This window comes from Chenopodium quinoa, unplaced genomic scaffold, assembly GCF_001683475.1.
Source record: "Chenopodium quinoa cultivar QQ74 unplaced genomic scaffold, ASM168347v1, whole genome shotgun sequence".
Classification (NCBI taxonomy): domain Eukaryota; kingdom Viridiplantae; phylum Streptophyta; class Magnoliopsida; order Caryophyllales; family Amaranthaceae; genus Chenopodium; species Chenopodium quinoa.
The window spans coordinates 5,784,947-5,795,305 of record NW_018743212.1 but is presented as its reverse complement, the minus strand read 5'-3'; the positions used below and the strand labels follow the sequence as shown (position 1 = coordinate 5,795,305).

At 36.3% G+C, this 10,359-nt stretch overlaps 1 protein-coding gene across 3 annotated transcripts; it reads right to left on the bottom strand.

The window, feature by feature from the left end:
* Positions 1–5,388: 5,388 nt before the first annotated feature.
* Positions 5,389–8,477, bottom strand: LOC110734536. Of its 3 annotated transcripts, XR_002513859.1 has the most exons (6): positions 7,385–8,477; positions 7,253–7,294; positions 6,916–7,164; positions 6,014–6,822; positions 5,854–5,937; positions 5,389–5,776 (listed from the first exon to the last, which is right to left on the bottom strand). XR_002513859.1 is itself a non-coding variant. In XM_021914706.1 (5 exons), the coding sequence occupies exons 3-5, from the start codon at positions 6,406–6,408 to the stop codon at positions 5,659–5,661; spliced, it is 597 nt and encodes a 198-aa protein (XP_021770398.1). In that variant the 5' UTR covers positions 6,409–6,822; positions 6,916–7,164; positions 7,253–8,477; the 3' UTR covers positions 5,389–5,658. The 3 variants fall into 3 exon arrangements, 2 of the variants coding, with proteins under 2 accessions (XP_021770398.1, XP_021770399.1); XM_021914706.1 differs by having other exon boundaries at positions 7,253–8,477; XM_021914707.1 differs by having other exon boundaries at positions 6,014–7,164; positions 7,253–8,477.
* Positions 8,478–10,359: the final 1,882 nt, after the last annotated feature.

Sequence of the window (10,359 nt, the reverse complement as noted above, 5' to 3'; positions counted from 1 at the left end):
TTGAAGAATGTACTAAAATTTATTAAATAATGTACAACTTGTTCATTAGAACAAAAGGAGAATTTATATAACGACAAAAATACTTCCATACTTGTTCAACTCGGAAAGGTACTAAACTAATGAGGTTATGGGCAACGGAATATATAAAAAAAAAAGAAGTAATGTCATCATGAACTGAATCCAAATCCGTAAGAAAAGGAGCAGCCTTCGAAAGTCGTGTGATAGCAAACTACTAGTGTTCAAAGTCGTAAGAAAAGGATTGAAGGGTTAAGGGGTAATGGTTAATTGTAGGGTTTAGGCTTTAGGGTTAAGGGTTTAATGGTTAAGGATTGAAGGGTTTAGGCTTAATGGTTAATGATTGAAGGGTAAAGGGTAATGGTTAAGGATTGTTGGGTTTAGGGTTTAATAGTTAATGATTGAAGGGTGTACGCATAAGGGTTAAGGGTTTAATGGTTAAGGATTGAAGGGTTTAGGCTTAATGGTTAATGATTGAAGGGTAAAGGGGTAATGGTTAAGGATTGTTGGGTTTAGGGTTTAATAGTTAATGATTGAAGGGTGTACGCATAAGGGTTAAGGATTGAAGGGTTAAGGGTTAATGGTTAATGGTTTAGGATTTAGGGTTTACGGTTTAGGGTTAAGGGTTTAGGTTTTACGGATTAAAGGGTTTAGGGTTTAAGGTTTAGGGATTGAAGGGTTTATGGTTTAGGGTTAAGGGTTGTGAGATTAGGGTTTAGGCTTAAGGATTGAAGGATTTATGGTTTAGGGTTAAGGGTTTAGGATTGTGAGATTAGGGTTTAGGGTTTAGGCTTAAGGATTGAAGGGTTTATGGTTTAGGGTTAAGGGGTAATGATAAAGAAATGTTTGGTTTAGGTGCTAGGGTTTAGGGTTTTGGGAGTTTATATCGTCATGTGTGTAGAAATAAAGTAATATGAAACTAAATTTTCGTTATTTAGAGTACTGAGAATTGTCGTAATCATAAGCTACAACTTATTAAACATGAAATCGGATGTTTAAATATAACTAGGGAATGTATGTTTGGTATTTGGCTTGGAAAAAATATAATCAAGACAAACATAAACTACATTCGTAGTGTAATCAAAATTCGTTTACTTGGTCATTTCTTTTGCGGTTTAGTAAGGCTTCAATTAAGGTCGTTCAATTAGAAAATATAACTAATTTCTTAAAATAATGATGATTCAAACCTAATATCATCAAATATTGTCATGTAAATTACTTGTGTTGTTGATGAAGGAAAAGATAATACAAACGATGTACACCTACTACAACTTTATGTCCTATGTCCTAGGCTAAGATGATTGTGTTAGGGAGACTTCAAACTTTTCCATATTTTCATGTTTGACTCTTATCACTTTGTGTTGGGTACTACAACTTTAATTCACAGTTGGCTGTAAATTTTCTGCTATTTCGATTCACCATAAACAACATTTGATAATTCATCATTGCTTATTTTCTAAAATTATCAACGATTGAAACAGTATTCACCAACGTTTAAACAACGTTTAAACAAAAGTAATGTACTTGTGCTAACTTATTATGTAGTCATTAATTGACTATTGTTTTTTATTTTTAAAAAAAATCATTATTACTTCTATCGTTTATGGAGGGAAAGAACATAAAAATTTTGTAAACAAAGTACTACTTTATGACCTACTATAAGTGAATAATCTTAGAGAGTTTTCGAATTTTTCCATTTTTCCATTTTAGATTCTCATCCGTTTACCATTTGCTTTTCTCACGCTTATTCAATTTTTCTTCAGAAACCCTTCACCACTAACAAAGCTAAGAAATCCATTATCCATGACTTGGCCAACATTTGGATTGGAAGTAACAAAAACCCAAAAATAACATATCACCCACAAATTCCTTCAATGTATGTCAACAATTTTTTCCCGAGTGATGAGCCGGAAATGTAATTCAACACAATAAAATACTTCTATAGTGATACCAACACAAGTCCAGCTTTTGACATTCCCTTGGATATGATACACGAAGAATTATGTAGCAATCCTGAAGATGGTGCTTGCTTAGGGACGCCATTTTGGGTTATGAAATTACCTAATGGGGATGTAAAACCTGCGTACATGCCCCTTGTAGCTGATCTGGATGGTTATATGCACCCAGGTGTGGCTTTGTTTGTCAAATGGTATTATTGGCGCCATTGTGCATATCTACCAAAGTACATGCCACGTGAGCTAGTCCCAATTTTCGACTTGAAACTGATGGTGAACCCAGAATCACTACCATTGTTTGTTGTACCAACGACAGAGCGTGAGATCTAACACAAGTCCGCTCGATACTACGATTCTTGCTATTAGGTTTGGCAAATTGGCGCCAATAGTGAATGACTATATAAGTGGTGTTGTACGGTAGAATATGGTAACCTGCCTTTGAATTCAAGAACAAACTGCGGATCATTACCGTCCACAATGGAAAAAAAAATTCATCAACATACCAGTAAATGTTTTTGCTCCACAAAAGTCAAGTAGATTAGGAGTAACAAACAACGGGGGTAAAACTAGAGTTGTGAATAAAAGGTGTGTAAAGGTCCTTAAGTTCCTAGTGGAAACTCAACAACTGGGTGTGACCAACAGACCAGCCCGTCCAGTGGGTGGAAATTCTAGGCTAGGCAGAGGTCTTATTGGAGTTATGAGCTCATGCAAGCTCTCTCCCAATGGCATGGTTTCTATCGAGATTGTGTCTGCAAGTTCAATCGCTGCCCAGGTTGCAAGTGGGAAGAATGAACCAGGAGATGTTGTTGTTCTACAGAACGGTAAGGTATATCCTGCCCACATTCCATATTTATTTGATTTGGCCGCGTTAAAACTGTCTCTAAGATGGGCACTGTTGAAGGATGGAGGAGAAAAGGGAATGAGTATACGGCATCTCACCCCTAAATCCATAAAAAAAACATACTCTACTCAGTTGCATTATTACCCTCCGTAATAGAATCCTTTAAGGTAACTGAACGCATCCACGAAATGGTTGTAAACTGCTACAGCGATGACGTGAAGCTGCTGTAAAGTGGGGAAAATATAAGTCAACCATATATGTGTTGCCTCAAGTTGGTTAGGAAAGCATCCTGTGGATGGCCAGAAAGCATTAATTATATTATGGGCAACGCCAATGCCACAACAAGGTTCAACTAAACTCGTAATATGGAACTGCAGAGATATGGCTAGAGAATTATTCCTAGAAGAATTACGGTTGTTAGTTGATGTGCACATGCCAGATATCGTGATATTGACAGAAACGAGAGTTTCCATTCACATGGAAAGGTTCATATGCAAGAACCTAAATTAGATGTCCATCCACGGTTCATCAAGGTGTGGTATCATTAGGGGCGTTCTAGTGATGGTCCTATCCAACATGGTCAAAGTAGGAATAGAAGGTCAAGACGGGCAATCTATAAAGTTGAGTATCAAATAATCTGTACTCCCATCTACACGCATGGGCTTTGATGTTTAGAAATTTAGTTTCGTCATATTTGTAGTGATTTGTGTATGCAAGTGTTTGAAGTTCACTAGACAAATTGGTGTTTCTTGCTTTGCAAACTAATTAGGTTTATTTAACGGAATTATTTGTGAAATGAAATGTTATTATCTATTAAAAATTATCGTTTAACATAATTGATTCTGAAATGAATATTTTTTGTCTTATTCTAATATTATAACGGAAAACTAACTTTTAAAAAGTGTCCTTTTAGCTAAAGTGTATTTGGTTTAATTCAATCCAAACAAGATTCCTCCAATTAGATTTACTGGAAGAAACGACAAATTATGTGGTTTTTAGAGCACAACCACCACCCCGAGCCTGAAATGAACTTCAATGAGTATATCTACTTCTACAGTCACAACGGGGGTTTTACTACTAAAGAAGTTGACTTCGACATCCTCCGATGCATTGTTGCAAAACCAGAGGAAAGGCAGGGCTTTATGAACAAGATGATGATGGTGAACGAGGCCGGTATTATTTCTCCGGCTCAATTACCAGTAACATCAGATGTTCTTGCATTACGTGAGGTGCAGTCTATAATTGAGCGCTTAGAAGTTGAGCCAGTTGAGTATGAAGGCACAAATCCAATTATCTCTAAGAATATCATGCCTTGGATAGATCCCAAGCCTATTCTACCCCGTGCTGGCCCAATTTACTCCCTTGGCCCGCGGAACTTGGACTATGGGTTTGGATGCTACACAGATAAGTTCTTTTTTTTCCAAGTAAGTAGTGTTTGTGATATTTCAAAGTTTGTTTCTATTTTTTTATCATTAATAGATAAAAGTAATATATTTCACTTGCAGGTACGCGATCCTATGACCAACATTTACTTCGCAGTGTTAGCAAACAAATTCCTGGAGGAAGATCCCTCAAGTCGTTACCATGAAATCAGACTAAGGCCTGAAGAAGAGGAGGAAAAGGAAGAATTGGACATCGGATCGAGCATTGTGTTATGGAATGCTCGTCGCCTCACGAGACCATCATTTATGCCCCATTTTCGCGAAATTGTGGCCACCCATAACCCAATTCTGATGATTGTCACTTGAACGGGACACAAGCCATCAATTGGGAGAGGCGGTTCGGAACAACCATGGCTTAGAAGGTTGACGAGGGCAAGGTTTTAACTGGAGGGACGGTTATATTCTGGGATCCGTCTAGGGTTCAAGCTCAGATTGTTGTGCTACGAGCAGCTCAATTGATCTCCACATTGTTGGTACTGTCATACTGAGTGTGCAGTGGAAGGTTAATGTGCGAGTTTACCCAATGTCAGGTAATTTTTGAAACTAAGGATGCTTTCTCACAGTTAACTTGATAAATGAAACAAAGTGGCAAACATTTCATTACTCACAGGACGGAGGATTTGAAAGCAGACAGTATGTAGCAGAAGTATGAGTATTATTATGTCTTTGTTTTTAGTTATTTTTAATTAGGTTAAATTAATTTATGTTTTAGTATCAGTTATGTTAAGAAAATTATGTATTCATACTGCAGTACTAGTAGTTCTAATGGTTTGGATGTACTCTGACTTATGTAATTCGGATATTAAGTGTACGTGTTATTGTAATGTATTTTAATGTTTCGTCTTGAATCAATGGGTTTAGCAAAGTTATTTATGAGGGCAGCTTAGGTTGAAAATAGTAAAGGCGTACAAATTGTTAATTGAAAATAACAAGAGTAGTATCAAAATTATAACATTATTAACATCAAACGTAGCAACAATGCCAAACTTAAAGTGTCTTTGACCATATGTTGAACAATGGTTGAGTGTTTCTGTCCAAAGGTGTTAAAGCAATTGGGCAATTGGATAATAGTGCTGTAAATGGATCATACAATGGGCATGTTGGCCCAAAACAATACAACAACTGACTATTATAAATACTGAAATGGACCCAAAACAAGAATGTTCTCAATTCATATTACGGCAAAACCCTTTCCAATTCAAATGGGCAACATAAGGAAGCCCAAGTCGGTTGGGCTTCAACATCAAGGACGCTAAACGAACAGAAGACATATAATTCACGATAGTAAAGAAACATCATGCCACAAACTAGTTAACACAATCATAAGACGCTTTGTTCAAACTTGATTTAACGAAAATTAACTGATAAGATAAACTGGTTACAAGAGAAGCAGGAAATCCATTACCTAAGCCACACAAACTTGGTAATTACTTGGACTTGAACCATGAATCTCCAACCCCATTCGTAGCCCTCCTTCGCCTTGGCTTAGGTGATGGAATGACAATAGACAATTCATCAATCTTCTGCATAAGTTATGAACGAAGTTCGATCAGTTATAAGCTGAAAATAATATGCATCGTAGTATGAAGACAAGAACAACCTGGGTATTTGTATTTGAGTCAGGAGGTCCATTGCTATCCCTCGCGTCCAACGGGTGTCTTTCACCATACGCGACATCCAACATCTGTGGGCGTGGACATAAGAATTAAGAAAGCGATAACTAAGCACAACAATTGAAAGAATGCATTCAAGAGACTTACTCCAATAGATCTAAAATCACCATGTCCAGTAACACAATCCTGCCTAGTAGCTTTAGAAATGGCATTGTTGCCCCATACACAATAAGTATTTTACCACTAATATAATCCAATGTACACACCACAATGAATAACAAACAACCACCGCTTCCACCAACATATCCTCTTGAATAAAACTTCCTAGCAAATGAGGTGACACTGGATACAAATTTGGATAGAACAAGCCCGCACCGGTCATATTCACCATAATCTTTTGCACAAGCCAGAGCAGGCAACATATCAGGTGAAATTCGTGGAGATTGCGAAGGACAGAGAACCATGTGTAGCGAAAGAAGGAGAAACAATGTCTTAAATTTAACTTCATCCTTATCCTCCCAATCACCTTCCACTCTATCCATTATTGTAGAGTTAACGTGAATTCCTTTGACATTGTAAACACGACCTTCGTACTTGGTGCATTTTGTCTCCCATGACTGGCCATCCTTTCTTGACAATTCCTCGACCTTACCCTTCACATCATCATTTATCCTTCTCTTCGAAGGAACAACCTTGCCACCATTTGGAATGCCAAAAATCTAGTACACTTGATTATGTGACAATTTGAACTCTGTGCCATCCGGGGATGTTAAAATTTTCTTAATTGGATCAACTCGACTAAGCAACCAATACGCCAACTGTCTTAGAAGATGCATGCCTGAAGCTAGAATTAGTAAACCCCCGAACCCCATTTCACCTACCCACTTCTTCCTTTTGTCATCAAACTTTTGATAAATTCTACCAAAAGACTCAATACGACATGTCAAATTCGATGCCTATAATACAACAATAGATGAACTATCAATAACATATTACAACCAATTTCATTAGCATAAAACACTACTACCATCAAAAGATTTGTTACTTACCTTTGTCTGACTTAAAGAATGAGATTTCAGCACTTCACCTTTTTCTTTGACTTGACCCCCCCCCCCCCCACACACACACACACTTAATCGGTTGTCCTGCATAATTGTTTACCATTTTTCACATTTGGAGCTCAAGTGATCTACAGAAAAACAGAACTGATGACCTAAAACTTCAACCTTAAAGATTGCGGAATGCAGTTGTAAAAATTTTGGCCCCCGTATCGTATCACCAAACATTGAAGTTTCAACCTAAAAATAGCACCACACCCAAATCAACCATCCATCCATATATTGTAGACAAGTAACAGAACCTCATACAGTTAAAAATCAATCATACCTTCTCTTCAACTCTATGTTGTGACCTCTTACCACCAGTTGCCTACATTGTATAACCACATAATTGACATTAGATCAGCATTCCCTCAAACAACCAGTCAACAATTATTTTTGACTAAACTCAAGCTCATACCTTCGACTGCTTTTTCGTTTTTGTCATTTTTCACCCTTGCCAACATCAAACAAATTATCAAATACTCATCATAATTAGTTCTAAAATAATAGCCACGCCTGTCAATTCTGGTTCAATTCAGATCATTTCAACTCATCACACAAACCGGGTAAGAGGAAATAGTAATTTTAGCTTGACAATCAAAGAGCACTTAATAATCTACCAATTAAACGCATCCAATTAAATGCCATTATTGAATTACAAAAACATGCACTTCGGATGATTCAAATAATACTCATATCAATTAAACATGAAATTCGGATGACGCATTTCAAAATCCAATCAATTCATAGCATTATCAAATAACAAGATTCACATAACATTAACTGCATAATCGAATCAAATAACATGAATTTCAGAACATTCAATTCAAAAACCAGGGTAATAACATAGAAATATCATGCAACCATGGTCATACACAGTTGTTCAATTGGAAATTTCAAAAAAATTGGCAATTCCAATACAAGGCTATGTCAAATGCTTACTTGTGTAAATTCAGCCACACTCAATTTGTCATCCCGAGTCTATATACCGATTCACTAAGTAAAGAAGTGGAAACAATCCCGACTTTTTGAAGTTGCTCATAATAAAATCGATACTATCGACGCTAACCATTTACAAATGAAACCTTAAAACAATAATTTAAGAGATTGAAATTTTTTGTAATTTTTGTAATTTTTTTTTTTTTTTTTTTATTTTTTTATTTTTTTTATTTTAAGAATGAAGTTCGAAATTAGTTCAACGGAATAGCAGCTGAAAATCGAAGGATAACTATCAACGCATAGGACTTATTGGCAAGGAATGCCTATAGGATGGCATTCTTTGTAAACAGGTTGAAGTTGTGTGGGGACAAGGTGCCAGCTGGTAGAAAAAAATAACGGGGCAAAGATAGTGAAAACGGGGAAACCAAAATCTAAGCGGGAAACCAAAATGAAGTTTGACAAAGCAACTTTCCTCTTTCAATTCCTCTTTCTTCCCAAAGCAAAGTGTTACTGTTCAATGGCGAATGGAGCGAAATTAAATTGAAGGCATTGAAATCCTTTCCCAAGTGCACTAAAGCCACTCAAATGTCGTAAATTTGACATTGGAAATTGAGGATGAGAACGAGGTTAGCTGACATTCTTGGCGTGGATTTAGCTGAAGCACTTGGTGACAGTAGAGAAGACGGACATGGCTGCGCTAGGGAGCTGTGATTTGATTGTGAAAATGTAAGTTTGGTACATGCATTATTATAATTACTCAGTTTGAAGGTAGATTTGAATTTAATTTTTAGGGTTTAGTCTTTAAATTGGTATTAATTTTGGAAATGTAAAAGTGTGATGTAGTTGTTTATAGATGGTTAGCAGTTAATTTGTGAATCCGAACTACATTTTGACAATGCAAAATCGGTTAACTGCTGATTTATTAGGAGTTGATTTAGCGGAAGCATCGCGTGAAGGTGGTGAAGAAGGCCATGGTTGCGCAAGGGGGTTGCGGTTTGATAGTGAGAATGTAAGTATTTGAAACCCCTATGTAGGTCGTTCTGTTGTGTATGAGGTATTTGTTTGAGTTAACAGTTAGTAATGCATGAATTAGGGGAGTAAACAAAATTGAATTAGCTAAAAAGTTAGTGTTTTTTGGTGTCTCTCAATTATTGGTATCGTTTCAATTTATAGTTGTTGTTGATAGTGATTGTGTTAGTGCTTAAATAAGTTGGCATATTGTTTAAATGTAAGTCATTTTTTAAGCAATTGTTGTTGGTATTGTTAGATTGTTGATTGTAACCTGATCAATTGAGGTGACTGTAGTTAATCTGTGTTGTGTATGTTGAAATTTGGAGTAGGTTGAAATTCATATTGAGGGTTGTCTTTAAATTTTGAAATTGATACTTGGAAAATGGTTGTCCATTGGTATGATGGTTTCTGTAGCCATGAAAATGATGTTATGTATAATGTAGATATTGTACTTTGTTACTTGTGGTGGTGTTGTGTATATGATTGTTTTATGGTTGTGTCATTGTTATAGGGGGGTGTTGGTCGTGAGGATGATGTATGTGGTAATGAAGAGGGATTTGAGAGTGAACATGGGTATGGAGAAGGAGATGAAGAGGAGAATGAACAGGGATCAGAAGATGATGGAGAGGAATGGGAGTCAGATTATGAGGAAGTAGAAGTGGAGGAAGGAGTTGAAGATGAAGGAGTCGAAAATTGAGGGTTATAAAAGAGTATTTGAATTGGGTAATTATGAAATGTAGACTCTTTTAATTAGATGATGAAGATGTTAGGGTTAGGACCCTTTGTTATGGTTAGGACCCTTTGTTGTAAATTTGATATGAACTTCAATCCATGTAATTGAGTAAGTAAATGGGTAATTGGTAATGTTAAATTGCCATAATCTTTGATATGAATGTAGATTATTCATTGTTGTAGTTGAGTTGATGAAATTTGATTAATGTATTATAATTGTTTGGGAATGTGTTGGTTTTAGAATGGGAATGGAGTGAAGGATGAACTGCTAATAATTGTATGAGTTATTGTCGAACTTGTTTGTGTTAAAAATTGTACAAAAAACAAAAAGCTTTGAACTTGTTTATCGAACTAGTTGCTGTTAAAGAAGGTAAAAAAAAAGTTTTATTATGAATTATGTGATCATATAGTTTGTTGGGTTTGGTGTTGTCGTGTCTGTTTTTGGTTATTGATTGTTTGTTGTAATATTGTATTTTCAATGAGTCATGGTTGTGTATGTGAATTAGATGGATGTTGTTGATGGATATGTTGATGGTGGGGAGGATGATGTATCTGTTTTTGAGGAGGGATTAGAGAGTGTGGGATTAGTGAGTGATGATGGATTAAGAGAAGGTGGGGTGCAGGAGGATGAAGAGGGGGAAGGGTTTGAGGTTGAGAATAAGGGGCAGATTACGAGGAAGATGAAGTTGAGCCTGGTGTTGAAGGGGAATT